The sequence below is a fragment of the Amphiprion ocellaris genome, chromosome 18 (assembly GCF_022539595.1).
Source record: "Amphiprion ocellaris isolate individual 3 ecotype Okinawa chromosome 18, ASM2253959v1, whole genome shotgun sequence".
Taxonomy (NCBI): Eukaryota; Metazoa; Chordata; class Actinopteri; family Pomacentridae; genus Amphiprion; species Amphiprion ocellaris.
In genome coordinates this window covers 22057430-22075041 of record NC_072783.1, presented here as the reverse complement: position 1 = coordinate 22075041, position 17612 = coordinate 22057430, and the positions used below count along the sequence as shown (strand labels likewise).

The 17612-nt window shown below is 42.6% G+C and overlaps 1 protein-coding gene across 1 annotated transcript in view; it reads right to left on the bottom strand.

Moving 5' to 3' along the window:
- The window catches only part of fam20cb (FAM20C golgi associated secretory pathway kinase b), a 63767-nt gene extending 50711 nt beyond the window's left edge, over positions 1 to 13056 (bottom strand). Inside the window, exons 1-3 of the mRNA XM_023298828.3 lie at positions 12539 to 13056; positions 12174 to 12349; positions 5389 to 5467 (exon numbers count right to left, since the gene is read on the bottom strand). Coding sequence (XP_023154596.2) covers positions 5389 to 5467; positions 12174 to 12349; positions 12539 to 13056 — 773 coding nt within the window. The remainder of the gene's footprint in view (positions 1 to 5388; positions 5468 to 12173; positions 12350 to 12538) is intronic.
- Between the last annotated feature and the right edge of the window lie 4556 nt (positions 13057 to 17612).

Sequence of the window (17612 nt, the reverse complement as noted above, 5' to 3'; positions counted from 1 at the left end):
ATTATTTTCATCAAACACTTCACTGACCTTGTAGTTCCCAACGGACAGAGCATTGTCAACTTGTACTGATCTGCAGTGATTCTTCCCTCTAAGAGGACAAGCAGAACCAAACAATGCCAGCAAAATGACCCCCTACATCACAACAGAGCCACCAGTTCCCCTCACTGTAGGGGTCAAGGGTTCAGGTTTTTGTTATATTTTGTCAGTCATCTTTAAAAATCAAAAAGCATTAATACCACATTCTATAGGAATCAATAACAAGCACAGAAATCATCATATATTTCAGAATACCCTTTATTTTGCTTTTGTTCAACCAAAGCAAATCCTCTTGTAGTGTGTCCCTGTACCTTTTCTTGTATAGACCTACATGCTGTATATTTTAATGGGTAGTGTGAAAAATAGGCATTATTTTACCCATTTGTGTTCCGTAGATTGACAGTGACTTGACAGCGTAAAATGTTTGTTTGAGGGGAAAAAAATGTCGAAATTCTGAAAATGCTGTATTTCAAGGTTATTTCAGTCCCGACCATGGGCATAACAGGATGCAGAGGATGACGAAGATGATAATTGAGCTTAGTCATCAAACTGAATGTTATTCAGGTTACAGTGCAGCTTGTTGTGACAGACAGTGCAACCATGATGGTTTCATCTGTCTACTTGAGCAACATGTGACTAGGCATCAGCTGGGATGTTTAGTCCCATTTCATAAAGCCTCCCTGATCCTACAAGGACTGTAGTGTTAACAAATATTGCAAAAACAAGCCCCGAGTTAGATTAGACTAGCTAAGACCAGGTTTATTTCATGTCTGGAAAACTGGACCACAGACAGCGGTTCAATGTGATTCATCTCTTGCATCATAGCGGACAGGTATTGTTGGCCTCAAGCTGATTAAATCTCTGTCACACAATCACACCAGGGTGTATTTTTCTTGTTGAACACATAAAGAGGAACGCTGGCCGTAGTATCTGATCGTTTTCTCTCCCTCCGAGAAAGGAAAAAGAAAAGAGAGAATACCTAAATGATCGATACAGAAAAGCCTGTTAATGGATTTCTGCGTCTGTGCCGTTCAGTGAAGAACACAGCAGAGAGAAAAACAAACAGCAGACAGAGTAGCACACCAAAGTGGAGAATGATGGAGAATGCTGAGAATGAGGAAGAGAATAGGGAGCCGATAACTAGATAGAGAGCAGCGGCGAGGAGAGCAGGTTGTCGCTGATATGTGATGGTTGGAGGGTCGATCGTTACCCAGACACCGCCTGCCTGCCTGCCTGCCTGCCTGCCTTCGCTGCCTGATTGCCTGGTACACATTTGCATTAGAGTTGAGAGGAGCCGAGCAGAAGAGCATAGCCGGGGAAGTCTTTGATCTCTCAGCCTCTGTCTCTTTGATGCACCATGTGGAACCACACCAGCAGATTTTGGGAGCGAGGAGATGATGTTGGGTGTTCAGTAGATGGGTGTGCTCGTGTGGATGTTGGCGTGTGTGATCACAGCGAGGGAGGCGATGTATACGGCGGGAGTGTCCGTGCAAATCTGTCGAGGCCTTGATTGTAGTCCAAATGAGCACACACGTGCACACATACGCCAGCATGGGTTTACCCTATTTTGTTAAAGTGAAGTGCACTGAAGCAGGAGGGGGTGGGAAAAAAAACCCCTCTTTTGCTCTCGCCGTTTTTCAGGATTATCAAACATCACGGCGGTTCTGACAACCACAACTGTCAAGCAACAGATTTACATCCAACCCCGTCACCCCGCGCTTTTCTCAGAAAATGTCATTTCACATTTCCGCCTAGGTTCAGATTTGAGGCAGTGCACCGAGATAATCTGTGGATTTTGACTCTGTGCATGTATTGACAACACTCTCGGTCCACGTCTCCTTGTCTGTCTCTCTGCCTCCCCTCCCGTCCTGCCCAATCATTCCCCCTCATCCCCTCTTGACTCCTCTCTCCTGACCCCTTCCCTCCTCTCACCTCCGTCTCATCTCTGCTCTTCCCCGGCCTGTCAGGATGATTTCAGGCTTGTTGCGTCTGGCCTGACTTCGTGTGGTACGATTGAAACAGTAATTACAACAGTCTCTGAATAGCTTTTCCTCCCTCCCTCCTACCTATCATCCACAGGCTTAACCCCACTCTGTATGTGTGACATGCTGAGGCCAGACAACAGACTGTAGAGAACCATTAACCCACAATTAAATTACAATCACCATAACAAAGGATGGGTGACATTTAAATCCACCAATCGAGGTGGGATTAGGAGCAAAGAGCACTTCTCTTGGGATGCGTTATCGTCTAAATATGACAGTGTGGACAAAGGAAGTGTGAATTAATCAAACATTTCACAGCATCTACCAGTGGGGCTGCTTGTGCCACCGGGTAGATTTATCTCCTCTGCAAGTTAAGCCAAGCTGCATTACAGGATGTGCAGAGGTAAGCTTGGGTTGAAAAGGGAAAGAAAGCGTTGCCGTCGCTGCTCTTCACCTCTCTGTGTGCAGCATTAATGATACAGTATGTTGAACTGTAGCTCGCTGATTAGGACTAGAAGGAGATGAGGCGAGGAACAGAGAATCATAAAGCTCCCAGCCATTATGAATGGCACCATTATACAGAGGTGGCTATTGGCTGAGGGAGAAAATAATGACAAAGTATGCAGCCCTTGGGCATAAAGTGCAATACTTGAGAGCCTGCAGCCTTTAGGTCTTGGAAAAAAATAACTTTAATTATACTGTGAACTTGGCTCTTTAAATTGTCCATCACAGTGCATGAGAACACAAAAGTCTTTTGATTATCTGCATGTTCAGTTAGTTACACAACCAGCATGTGACAAATCTAGCTTGAAAATAGCTGTTTTTAAGCAACATGACAGAGTTTCTAGCTACGTTAAAAATTCTGTGAGGGTCTGCTGGCACAAACGATGCTTAGAGCTAATGCCAATGCTAACATGCTGATGTTCCCAAGTGATAAAGGAAGGCTGGGGGATATAGCTGAAAAGGTTTCCACGATGAAAAGTATAATTTTAGTCCACATCAATAAATAAAACTTGAAATGATCTCTTTTTAATAAGGACAAGGAGAGAAAATGTTTATTTTGATTCAAGCACCTTCCTTTATATTTAATCACGTTTGCCCATTTATCAAGCTGCGCATGGGATTTTGTTGAAAAACACAAATAAATACATCGATACATGTAAATAAAAATATAAAAAGATAAAGGAATAATCTCACAGTGATACACACTATTTAGGAAAGAAAGTTGAAGTTGCTGCAGGCTTAACTGTACCAGCCTCCATGCCAACCTCCTGGTATTGTTAACATTTGTTCACACAGCTAATCTTTGCATTTTCAAAATGTACTTTCATTGTGTTTTTGATGCATTTCAGTAAAATTATCAAACTTATTATTAAACTATTTTCTTGTAGGTAACGATGAGGTGTCTAACACTGATACATATCATAATTGTTTTTGTCACCTACGCCTCGCATAATGTTTATCCCTATAGACATAGTGACCACACAACAGAACCTGAGGACACTGTGCACACCAATACAATAGTTGCTATTACTCCGCCTTTATCGTCTGTTTTAGTCTAATAGAAAAACAGTTTACAAAATCAGTGTCATGTTGCATTGAAGGATACTTGAAACTCACATTTGGGACCATAAACTAATTAGAAAAATGTTTACTGATGTTACAAATCAAGGGAGATATGGGGTAACTTTTTTGGACGTCTTTGCAATTGCATCTCCTTGTGCAACCAGAGGAGTCGCCCCCTGTGGTTGTTAAAAAGAATACAGGTATAAGGCATTAATTCACTACCTTCACTTTTTAGATGCAGCGGCTACATTGATCTTTTATATGCAATTTATGTGTTGAACATCTCTCTTCGGTGTGCTGACATTTGCTAATTTGTAAAAAACAACACCAACAAAACACACACACACACACACACACACGCACACACACGCACACACACAGTACACAGCCGAGAATTACAGGACAACTTTAAATTTTGAATCCAATGATGGCACTAAAGTTAGAGGGTCAGCAAAGTTATTACAATTCACCGTGAATGAGACGTGTATGTCTGTAGAGAATTCACACTGCAATCCATCGGATAGTTAACAGACATTTCACTCCAACCCACTAATGGCGGAAAAGTCATGTCATCATCCAAATTATCAGGATTCTTTCTCTCTGCACCGTCAATGTCCGTGTTATATTTTATGCCAGTTCATTTGGTAAATTTTGAGATATTTTTGACCTGCTGCTGACACTGTATGATGAGTCATTAGTCATTAGAGCCCATCCTCTGTGCACCACGGATATCTACAACAAATGACCTTTCAATCCATCCTCACCCTAACTCCAGACCAAAAGACGAGACAGCCAACACTGTCACCCCCGGAGCCATGATGCTAGTCTGGCTAAAGGTTCCACAGTGAACAGACAATCAGATAACATTAAATAATATTGCTGAAAAAAAATGTCTGCAGCAATACAAGTAAAAGCACAGACAAAAAGGTCACTTTTCCAAATTTTAGTTTGGATTCTGTGGGGTTATGATCGTCTGATTCTCTTAACAAGCATGTGAATCTCATGCTGACAAAAAAAAAACGACGGTGACATTTAGCAGAAGAGATAGCGTGACATTATCAAAACACAGAAAATTGATCAGATGAATCGGTGATAAAGCGACACAGACAGCGCTGCCTGCGGGCTGAAGACCTCCAGCATGGCCACTAAAGAATGTGATGTGTCACCTGAAAGCCCTCTGAGGTGAAATGCCTATTCAACATTTGGCTCTGACACAGCAGAACGATGTCGGCCTTCAATCGAATATCAAGGTTGTGCTGAAATGAAAGCAATTTGATATCGCCAGAGAGGAGAATGAGGAAATGGGATTGATGTTGTGAGGAGAATGAGTAGGTGGTGGGCTGCGAAAAGGGAAGTCGGTCGAGGTGGAAAGCTGCATAGTTGGCGTTTTATGCTGAAATGGCACTCAAGCTTTAACGCGATACGAAAGAGATTGCTTTTTCTTAAAGAGAGTGGACTCGACACTGAACTCCTTGCATGGTGGAGCAGGAGAGGAGCGAGTTTAACTGGGGGAACAATAGCCTTTTTTCACAGCACTTGACACAGATGTGAAAGTATGGACGTATTAATGATGGCTGCATTCCACTTAGGGGAGTTCCTGCTTTTGTGAATGTCGGCTCACTGTCATGGCTGCCTGGGACACTTAATGATACTGAACCGTCATTAATATACACCTGTGCTTTACCGACTGCCACAAGTCAAAATGTCTGCTGTGAAATGGGTCTATAGGGCCAGCAGGAACTATCCTTTCTACCCACACCACACATTAAATGGATTTTTGCTGAAAAGCAGAATAACTTACTTCATGGGTTTGAACAGCGCCTGGCCGTAGTTCTGGAAGGTCATGATGAGCTTCAGCTGAGTGCCTCCAGACTTCATTGCTGTTGGAGTGAAACAGACAGCATTATTCTAAATTTTACATGAACTGACAGCAGCTAAAGTATATTCTGTAAAACCAAAACTACACAAAGACAAACAATCACACTCACATTCACACCTACGGACAATTCAGAATCACCAATTAACCTCAGCATGTTTTTAGAGTGTGGGAGGAAGCCAGAGAACCCGGAGAAAACCCACGCATGCACAGGGAGAACATGCAAACTCCATGCAGAAAGATCCCAGGCTGCGACGCAAACCGGGGATCTTCTAGCTGTAAGTGAAAGTGCTAACCACCGAGCCACTGTGCAGCCCCAAAACCAATCAGTGGGTTTGAAAGGCATGTCATGTTTAGCAAATCACCAAAATGACACCATTTATCAAAACCAGAAACAACAGAAAGCATCATCAGATTTTCAACTTTCTGAAATGGAATGTAAGATCTGTGTCAGCAAAATGTAGCAAATTTAGGCTTAAACTCTTAAATCACATTATTAACCATTAATTACATTCTGTAAAATAAAATGAAATAAAATAAAAAATTCTGTGCTCCTTGGGACAATTGTGCAGCCATGAGTGACTCAGCTGTGACCAACAGTGAATTTAAAAAAATTCGAGACTTTTCCAATAAACTGTAGGGTTTGGTGGAAGCAGATAGGAGACCAGTATGGAAACCAAAATGTAAATAGTGAGAACCTCTAGTATGTAGAGCCACTGTTTTTACTACATACTGGTAACAATGGGGGGAAATTGGAAAAATGTTGTGCGTGTTGTTTTGAGGTTTCTTAAAGTTTTGTAAAATAAATAATCTAACTTCCCCTTACTTTTTTATTAGTTATGGGCTCATAACTTTGCTTTGAATTATCTCTATGAAAACCAGGGAAGTGCAGGACTTATATTGCAATGAAAAATGAGTCTAGACTCAGGAAAAATGTCACAAGAACACAAAGCACACAGAATGTTTGGGGGATCAGAGGGTTAAATAATGTATGTGCAGTTGTTTCATTTGAGCTCAGTGTGAGTCTCTACTGCTGTTGTGAGGACCTCCACTGCTGTCTGCTCCAGTCTTTCTGTGTCTGTTTCCACTCACTGATCTGCTCCAGTCCAACGTAGAGTTTCAGGTGGAAACACACACATGCAGAGTGGAATAGACACGTGAAAAATAACAGCTATTAACTAGTCAGCAACAACAACTTGTAACTTAATGGAATATCTAGTGCTGTTATAGGCAAATGGATAGAGCTGGATTAGTTTTCATTGGCTCTTATGCACACAACATTTCTGTGTGTATGCAAAAAGATTTAGGCAGGTGTGGCTGTTTGTTTTGGTCTGAGATGCTGATGCTCTGGCAACATCCTGGTTTTGAAAGGTTGCACGTAGAACCTTTAAGTGAGCTAATTAAATAGGCTACAACATCATAATAAACAAGAAAAACACTCAGCGAGTGCAGTCGTATTATTTCTGACAGCGGAAATCTTGAAAAATTTTGTGGCAGAAATTACAGCACCATAGAATGTGGCCATTTAATATAGATGCACCCACAATCAAAATGACCTTGCGCTGAGCACAGGTGTGTGTTATGCATGTGGATGTTATGTACGGATACCCAATCGCGTGACCTAAATATGTAGCAGGCGGCGGGAATTGATGGGACTCAGAAACACCCCCACAATTTAATCAATTGTTCCTTGTATCATTTCCGACGGATAAGTCCCGAGAAGTCCGCAGCGGTCGATTTGTAATAGGATCGCAATCATGTGATCGTCAGCAGGCAGCTGACGTAGTGTTCACTTGTAGTCATAGTTACAGTGACGCCATGCCGCTATCTTGCAATGATATAGAAATCTTTAGCAAATCCATGGATCCAGACTATAAGCCGCATCACTGCCAAAATCTAATCAATTGGTCCTGGTGTCATTTCTGACCTTCCCTGAAAATTTCATCCAAATCTGTTTTTGAGTAATGTTCTTAACAGACAGACAGACAGACAGACAGACAGACAGACAGACAGACAGACAGACAGACAGACAGACAGACAGACAGACAGACAGACAGACAGACAGACAGACAGACAGACAGACAGACAGACAGACAGACAGACAGACAGACAGACAGACAGACAGACACCATAACTCCACCGAGGCGCCACCTCCTTGGCAGAGTAATAAATGAATAACATCCCTTAATTTTCTTCTACCGGTGTTGAACTTTTGCACACCCAAGTTTGCAGCTTTGCGTATCAGCTTTTGACTGTACCGTAGCTGTTTTGACCTCACCTGTCTCCACAGTCTGCTAACTTATTCTACATGTAAACAAAAGCAGAATCAAGGCCGACTGAGATTGTCCCCAGGTATTCTGCAATCAATCTGTGTAGCTCCTTCTCATTAACATAATAAATAAGACCAAATATCAATTATTTACAAGTGTTTCCTATTATATAAAATGCACTCATATAAATCAATAGGAAAAATTGCTGCAAATTAATTTTGAATTAATCATTTAGTCAATGAACACATACTATCAATAACACTGCCACACATATTAACCCTCTGAACCCCTAACAGTCTCTTGGCATCACATTTTTACTCACTCTGGGCTCATTTTTTATTGCAATATAAAGTCCTGTGCCTCTATGGAGACATCCCAACCATGACCAGAAGCAGAGGCAATTAAAAAAACCTCCTTTGTTCAGTATAAAATAGTTTGAATATTATAGGGAAAAAAACGTTTAATTTCCTTGATAATTTGTTTTTAAGAGGTGACGCTCATTCCAGACGTAACTCTTATCTGCTCTGTGTAAACACAGCCTGCACTTCAGCCCAGTTCAGCCTAAAAGTCCTTCAGTTTTTTTGTTGTTTTTATGTGCATACAAGTGCAGCTGAATCACTTATGGCTGTACGGTTATACCGAGAAGTGCACAATTTTATTTTTTCACAGAATCTGGTTAGTGAAAACGCATTATTTTTGGCAAATTTTAATGCAATACCACAATTACAAGCTTACATTTCGAATTTCCAACAAGAACTGCACGTCACAGATGACTAAGACCGATCAGAAAGTTGAATACCGACAATTCTTTTTGTTTTAACAGTTTCTGTCTCTCATAAATGTTGTAGATTTGTCACATTAAAAAAAAAAAATACCACAGCTTTTTAACCTGCTGGTGGATTAAGGGCTCAGATGGTTTATGTGACTAGTTTTGGCACCAGCAGTGTCACTTTAGGAGAAGAAAACACACAAAATCAAGAGATATGAGACTCTGGACCATTTATCCATTCACACATATTCAATGTATTTGTATTAACTACAGAATAATTTTGACTGCCACTGATGTGATGTAAATTTGAGAGACGGCTCACGGCACAGCTGAAGCCCGAAACATCAATTTCCTCTGCCATGTAAGCGAGGTGCACTGTTGCGTATGTAAGCTTGTATACGTGCGTTGACGGCTCTGTGCGCGTCCTGGTTTATGTGTGGATAGACTGAGAGCTGATGTCACAGTGTTTGTTTGATGGGAAGGGATAGTGAGGGGGTGAAGGACAGCCGGCGCTCGCCCAACCCTCCCTGTTCCTCTGCTGTTTACTCTCTCCCTGTACTCTCTGGAGGCTCTCTCTCTTTCACTCTGCCTCTGCCTCTTTGTGTTTTTATTCATCCCTCTATCCTTCATGTTTTCTCCCCCTTTTGAACATGATAATGCAGTCTAAAGGCACTCATGGGACCGGGCTCAGAGCTGGGGCGAGGACTGCAGGCAGGGCTAAAACTCTCTGAATTTCACAAAAAAGAGCAGAGCAGCCGCCGCTGTTATTTCTGCACTCATCGATCGCACGCTGTGTTTTGGTGGCGTTTGGCCGCAGAACAAGCACCTCAATCAATGTTTTTCATTTATTTTTACATATGGGAACCATGAGGGCAAGCAAAGGGTTTGAAGAGAAAAAAATCCGAAGTGAAAGGATCAATGTCAGTCTGACCTCACCTGCTGCTGGGGTGAAGTTTTGTGTGTTCAAGTGGAGGTTATGGGGCATTTTAAATAACGCTAACTGTAATTGCGAGACATTTGTGCATGCAGATCAATTATATACAGGCTCTTTGGAAATAAGAATTCACTTCAACTTCCACACACAAACCGTAGAAGCTTCCTTTAGCACAAAAATATCCATGGCAGTTGCTAAAGTTCAACTTTTCCTGTCAACTCCAATACATTTATTATATCTACTGCTCCTACACACCTTGTTTTCATCAATGCACGTTGCTCAAAAGAGGTTATAGTGTAATAATGCATCCAAGAACTTCTATCCTCAAGTTTACATAATATATGACTGCTGTCGGCTTCTATTGGTATTCTGCCCCGGGCCTGTGTTAAGACTCTGTAATTACTGAGCCACCATGTATTTAGCTGGCAAGAGATGCTGAGAACTGCTTCCTCTGTCCACCCAGGCTGACAGACCGAAAGCAAGATGGAGAAAATCGGAGAAAATTAGAGAACATCTCCACTAGAAAGAGGGAGAAGAAAAGAAATACGGTCTTCAGCTAGTTACCAAGCAGGGATGCTAGTTTTCGAAACAGCTAATCCCAGTCTCAGATAAGTGTTTAATCTTTGCTATGGGCCGGTTACATTTTTGTGGTTGGCAGATAAACCTGAAATCTCAAATCCCTTTTTTACAGCGAGCGCAGGAAGGCGACCTTGAGTAGACAAGCACTCTTGGAATGTGGGAGCTGGACTGAGCCAAAAAGGAAGACAATCCCCTCCTCGAAAAAAAAAAAAAAAAAAAAAAGCAGACTGAGATTCAATCTAACTGCCCTAGCTTGGATTATCACCTCTGTCAGGTTTTTACTTGCCTTTTCAGCAAAGGTTTTCTGTGGAAAGCTCGATTCACGGCCCGCTTGTCAATCAAATACAAAAGCCACGGCGTTTGATTTCATTCAAACCGCAACGTAGCTGTGTGATTTGCATCGAGACCAGGTGTTTCTCTCTGGCTTGATGTATTCGAGCTGTGGCTTTCTGTGGAAACACACGAGAGGAGATTGCTGCATTTTATTATTATTCATTCAGCCTTGCAGAGCAGGAGCACGCGGGCTGATCGGATTCAGCTCTGTCGTGTGATAGCCTGCAGCTGACTTTCTTCTTCATGCATACTTGTGTGTTTGCGTATGAGGAGTGTGTTCACGTTGTCGCCGTCTGTGGCCGCGAGGAGCGCACTTGTCAGTCAGGGAGCAGCTCTTTTCTCTCACTTTTAGATCTAGTTAAGAGGTGTTCTAGGGATGCTTTCCATGCTGGATTCCTTTTAACACCAGCTCTCAGCTACGTGTATGCCGGTAAAATCAGTTTTGTGATTATTTAGGCCACCTTTGGTCCATTTGGGCAGTTTCAACTGATGAAACCTCATAGATACAGCTCAGTGTGTCTATTTCCTCTATAGGCAGTATTTCTTTGACTTACAGAGCAGTCACTGCAGCACGCTAAATCCACAGTGGCTGAAAATTGATGCCCAACAAATGTAATTTCAGCTACAACCAGGCATTTTTCCAATTCACAATGTTCTTCGGTTACACGGCCTTAGATCTGTAATAGAAGCCTTGGAAAAGCTTCTGTCTGCTCTTTGTAAGATCTTTTTAATCACTTTGGTTTTGAGTTTGTCTCATCAAACTCGTAACAAAATACCCGAGGGAAGTCTTAATATCAGTGTCATTACTAAAATACTGGCATCGGCCCAAAATGAACATTACAGATAACGTCAGTAAAAGTGCACCGTTTTTGAAAATTTATGTATCACTTTCTTATTTTGATTGGCGAATTTGTGTCGAAAAGCATATTATTTTATATCTGCACTTGGCAGGGGACCATTGTGATAAGAGTAGGTATCATGATGCTAATTCCACTACAAGAAAGAACTGATTTTCTCTGCCAATAGGTGACAGAAATATGTGTTTACATCGATATCGATATAAGCAATTGTTCAAAATGCGTCGGAAAACATTTGCACAACAGATCTTGGAAGAAAAAAAAATCCAATACCGTGCTTCCCAATTGTCAATGCTTTCTTTCTTTTTTCATTTGTTTACAGCCACAAAACTTATCAGTGAGGATCTGAGAGGACAAAAGAGCCCATTATCTGTATGTTGCAATACTAGAGAGGCAAAACTGTATTGTGGAGAAGCGGGTATTTGGAATCGAGCTGTGTTTTTAGAAGAAAAAAATGGAACAAAGTATCGTCATAGACCTCAATTTAGCCTTCAAATAATGAAATATTATCTCACAAAGCTGGAAAAAATGAAACAGAAGTAGAAAAAATGGGCGTTTGCAGCTTTGAACACTGTTTCTCAGATGTTTTAACCTGACTCTGTGACCTCCCTGCATGGCACAGGAGACACTTTGATTGTCACATGACACAGATTCTGTCCATCAACAGACACTGTCCTGTTTAAGTGTCATTAAGCAAGACACTGGACTCCTTAGCAGCTTTGTTCACTGACGCTACAGCGGCGGATGAACTATTTGGCATTCAGCTACAACTACAGTCCAACACAGCCCAAATTGTAAGTCATGATGACTTGTGTCAGCTGAAAAAGAAGTGCTAACTGCAACATCAGCTTGGCTTGTGCACAGTAAAGTGTAATTCTGACCCTCCATCCTCCACTGACTCTCTCCTGCTGCTTGCTGCTGCCATCCAGTCACCTCCTCCTCCCTCCGTGCGGATCTTTATGACTCACCCACGCTGGTGATCCGCTGGGTGATCAGGTCCTTGAGGAGAGCGTCGATGACCGGGTTGTGTCTGGAGTAGAGCTCGTATCGATTAATCCCAATGTGGAAGCGCAGCCAGTTGGGGTAGGAATCAGCTGTGAGCTCCCCTGTTGGGCTGAACTCTTCCATGGTGCCTTCACCAGTCCTGGAGGAGGAGAAAAGGGAGACAGGAGAGATGACTGTCAGGTGCTGTGCAACAGATCAAGCTGCAGATTTACACTAATGCGATTGCACAACTATACTAAGCTATAAACGCTTTGCCGTGATGTTTGGAGTATTAATTCTGAATATTTCATGCTAAAGACTTGCAACAAAACCTGCACTTGCACTTTACCATGCCTGATCCTCTGCAGCTTTGGGGTCAAATCTGATGTCCGTGTTGACGTTAAACAGCGTGTCCTCATCCGTCAAAGTGGGCAGAGCTCTTCTATATAAGGGGTGCTCATACAGAGCAGACAACCTTGAACCTTTCACCGGCAGGTTCTTGGTCACCGCTGCGTCCTGCATGAACTGTCTCTTCCTGTCACCACGCAGCTGCTGCCCGGGATGCTCCAGCCTCTTGAGCGCCTGCGTCTTGTCCCCTGTAGCCGGGATCCTTTCCAGGGAGTGGGAGGAAACGTTGGAGCTGGGCTCGTTGCTGAAGTCCTGGAGGATCCGCAGGGTGTGCTTGTTAGGCCAGCCCTGCTTCCCCCAGCTCTGGGGCTCCTCGCTCGGCGTGTGCGAGCAGGAGCAGCCGCTGTTGCCGTGGCGCTCCAGCTTGGGTAACAAGTCTATCATTATGTGCATGGAGCACGCAATGAGGAACACCATGAGGATCAGAACCCGAAATTTGCGCAGGAGGATCATCTTCATGGTCTCCCGTTTGAGCAGATGTGAGTATTTACTGCAAATGATGAGCACGCAGATGAACAGGCTGACTACATCGCTGATGATGTTGACTAGACTGGACGCCAGTCTAATGAAATATACATTAAACAAGTAGGACCCATCTTCACTGGCCGTCTTGAGTAAAGGATTCAGTGTTCAACCTTTGTATTTTCAACATCAGAGTCCTGCCTGGTTCGCGAATCCGTTTTTTTTAAGGCGAGATTTTAGAAGCGCAAAATCATCCGCAAGAGTCCAGGTAAAACAGGTCGAGTCGGTTCAGACCAACGGTCGGTTTGCGCAAGCCTCATCCTCTTCACACTGGCCCGCTTTACTCTCTCCTGTCAAATATTTCGGGAGGAACACCGAGAAGTGAGTAGAATCCAAAAGCGGCAGCGAGATTAAAAAATGAGTCCAAGAGCTCCGACTGCGCGCATCGGTCTCACCGTCCAACCTCGATCCTGCGCAGGAGGGAACCAGCAGCTGAAGCCCCGGAAAAAATACACGAGAAGTGCAGCACTTCACATTCACAAAATAAGATTTTTTTTTTTCAGGGAAAGTCCCGCTGGAAAGTGTGTGCGCTCTCATTCAAACCTCAGCGATCCACGGTGCGTAATTCTGTCAGATCGAGTCCCGACTAATCACCCGAGGCGAGTGATTTTCACAGGTAGCAGGAGACAGAATTTCCCCCAGCGGGGCCGGCCAGCCTCTGGGAGTGTAACGGGGGTGAGAGAGAACGTACCTCTTGTAGCATGTGTGAATCTGGGTGGGTGTGTTAAATATGATGATGAAGCCAAGACTAGATCCTGCCTTTTGCGCAGCGTCACTGCGCGCAGATTGGCTGAAGAGAGAGAGAGAGAGAGAGAGAGAGCATGTGAAGCATATAACTGCTCGTCTGTATTCCTCTTGGAATAAATCCTCCTCCTTGCACATCCCTGCCGCGCAAGAAGAGGGCGTCTTTCCACTGGACAACATTCAGTCTGGCTCACACGCAGCAACAAAGCAGGGGATTTTTTTTTTCTTTTTCTGAAATTCATCTGCTGGAATCCCTCTGAAATGTTGCCTCGGAGACGGCAGTCAATCCATCGATGATACATTAGACAGGCCTATTTGGGCGCTCATCAGTCTGAGGATCCAGTTCCATCCTGCGCTGCTGCCACTCAGCTGCAATCACATCTTCAATAATGTTTAAAGGCTGCATAAGATGAAAACCACAAAGCGCCTCTCAGCATTGTGATGCCTAAAAGCAAAAAGTGACTTACGCAGTATGGAGAGAGAAATAAACTGACTTTTCCCCCCTCCTCTGCTGCTCTGACCTTAAACTTAAATCCCACATGAAGCTCATCCACTCAATAAATTGCCACGAGAGTCAAACAGCCTCCAACATCCAGTCTGAGGACTAATGTTTCTTCTTTATGGCTAATTGGCACAGCATTATGGCTGCATGCATTCTTCCCACTGGCTGTGAACAGGCAGCAGAGACAAGGTAATAAACCTCTAGTATTTCATGTATGTATATGTGCATGACTTAGTGATCATGCTGTTTGTGATTATTAGTTTATAATTAAAGAGCCCAGAGAGAGAAAGGAGAAGGAGGGAGGAGGAAAGCGGTGGCTTGTTGTGCTTAAACAGAATAGATTCATAAGAGAGAAAAGTGGAGATGGCTTAAGATAGGCTCTATGGGAGGATTTATCCAGTGTAGCAGAACTTTAGTTGTGAATATTAATGAAGTTACTATAGAGTGAGAATTAAAACACAAGCACAGAGATCTTGGCTAATCTCAGCATTTTAATCATGAGTATTTTTGTGCCTGTGCGTGCAAAGCAGGAAAGAAGCATCAGGTGTCACAAACAATGGATTTATTAAACCGCCTCTGCAGCTTTGTCTGCTGACTCACAAGAGTAAGAATGTTAAAGTATTTCCCATTTACTTCTAAATTAGTGTGTAATGGAGGGCTTACACACGTAAGATACACTGACATTTCGGAGCCCCTTTAACAGTGACTAACTCGCAACAAAGTAAAAGGTCCATGAGATCGCCACCTCTGGTGTTTGATGGCAGCGATAGCGCAGGTGTGGAAGACAAAGTGATGCTTGTTGTCTGTCCAGATTTCATGCCAGCCACTGTAGCCTGTGGCCTACTAGCCTGAGGTGAAACAAGCAGAGATGAATGTGTATTGATGTCAGTCAGACATGGATCACAGCAGTCGATGGGTCAATGGTTTCTTCACAAGGCCTGTCTTGTGCAATTGTAGCCGAGCCTTTCAGGAGGAATCAAGAAGACTCGCTTGATTCTCTCACTCTCTCAACGTCGGGCTGATGCTCTGGCTCATTTTTTAAAAAACTTATTTTATGTGCTGTCAAATGGCATTAGCGCTCCGGCTGCCGTAATAGAAGTGGACTGTTGTGAGATGACAATTTGCAACACCAAATTAATGATCTCGCTCTATTACTGGGCAGAAATGCGAGCCGTCACGACAAAAGCGTGGCTCAAGAAAATAACAAATCCGCACACAAAAGGAAACAACGGTGGGATTTCCAGTGTCAAATTACAACCTTTTGTCCGGAACACTCATATTTTCTATGACCGAGCTTTTCTTGACACTCTCTGACATAACAGGCTGATTGAGAAACACCGTCCTCCAATCACATCCCGTGTGGCATTAAAAGCACCTTGCGGAGACAGGATCAGGAGGAGCAGGAGGGCAGGGCACCCTAACAGATAGCTGACTACAGCACAGGTCGTAAATACACAAGATTGATGTCCTCTACACTTCACAGTGTCTCTCAGTGTGATAGCACAGAGGATAGCGAGATAGCATAATCCGTGTTCCTATCTGCACTATCACAGTGAAGGGTGAAGTTTGTGACGGTACAAAGTCTGCCAAGTAGAAGCAGGTGAGAGGTGGTTGGAGTCGAAATGACATTTTCATTTTTCTTGCTGATATCTCAACATTACCTCTAGTTAATGTAAAAAAAAAAAAGAATGGCAAATCATTTACGCCTTTATCAAACTACCATATATTTCTTGTTGTGACTTTTTTTCATGTCAGACTAGATAAAATGTTGAAACTACTTCATACGAGCTGCTTTGGGTGTATTCTCAGTTTTAATTCTCAGCTCAGTACATTTTTTAACTTGTCCAAGTTGTTGGATTGAGTCTCACACTGACTCTTTGTTACAGGCAGGAGTGGCTCAAACTGAGGAAATTCACTACTAGCAAACCTCAAGAAGAGCACCCAGACAGCACAGTACTCCATCAAGGCTGCTCAGTCGTTGTATCATTTCCGACGGCTGAAATGTTGAAAAAATTCGTGGCAGAAATCACGGCACCATAGAATGTGGCCATTCAATATAGATGTAGCCGCAAACACGATGACCTTGTGCTGACCACAGGTGTGTGTCATGCATGTGTACGTTATGTACGGATGCTGAATTGCGTGACCTAAATATGTAGCAGGCGGCAGAAATTAATGGGACTCGGAAACACCCCCACAGTATAATCAATTGTTCCTTGTATCATTTCTGACGGATAAGTCCCGATAAGTCCGCAGTGGTGGATTTGTAGTAGGATCACAATCATGTGATCATCAGCAGGCAGCTGACGTAGCATTCACTTGTTGCCATAGTTACAGTGACTCCGTGCCGCTATCTCGCAATGATACAGAAATATTTAACAAATCTGTGGATCCAGATTATAAGCCGCATCACTGCCAAAATCTAATCAATTGGTCCTTGTGTCATTTCTGACCTTCCCTGAAAATTTCATCCTAATCCCTTAGTCCGTTTTTGAGTAATGTTGCTAACAGACAGACAGACAGACAAACAGACACACATACGCCAGTCGTCACATAACTCCCCTGAGGCTCCGCTTCCTTGGCAGAGTAACAAACAGATATGTTCACAAAACTTCATATTAAGACATTCAATTTTTGTATTTGAAGTTTTCAAAAATGCTTTGTTCAAATATACAAATGAGGCATTACATATCCAATCCTCTGCTGTCTCGTGTTAATTTCTACATCAGAACTATGAACATTGGATGAAGTCAGTTTAAAAAGATGTTCTGTTTCATTTTGTTTACATATTAAAGTCAAAAGTTTTTTAGTCAGATTTTGAATATCTCTTTTTCAGTCACTCCATAAACCAGAGGATATTAGTTTCTTTACTTTCCAGCAGTTTACCCCAGAAGTCAGTAAATCTCTTTTTAATGTCAGTACATATGAATATCTGAAATCCAAACATAGTGTTACAAGTTGTTGTTCAACTTTTAGGATATGCTTAAAGACTTTCCTAGGTGTTGCTTTTCCAGCATATCATTTTTTTCTTTACATGCAGTCAACATAAAGCAGTATGACTACTCTTACAAAAATCTAAACCAATATTCAAGCTTAGTGGTTATTTTCTGCATAATATCAAACAAAGCCTTCCATGTTACTGTGCTTGCCATTAATGCTTTATAGTAAAAGGGTTTGTAATTATTATATGCATGTGCATTGTGTTTCTGTGCATTATTTGATTGGATGCTCCTTCTTATCTTATTGT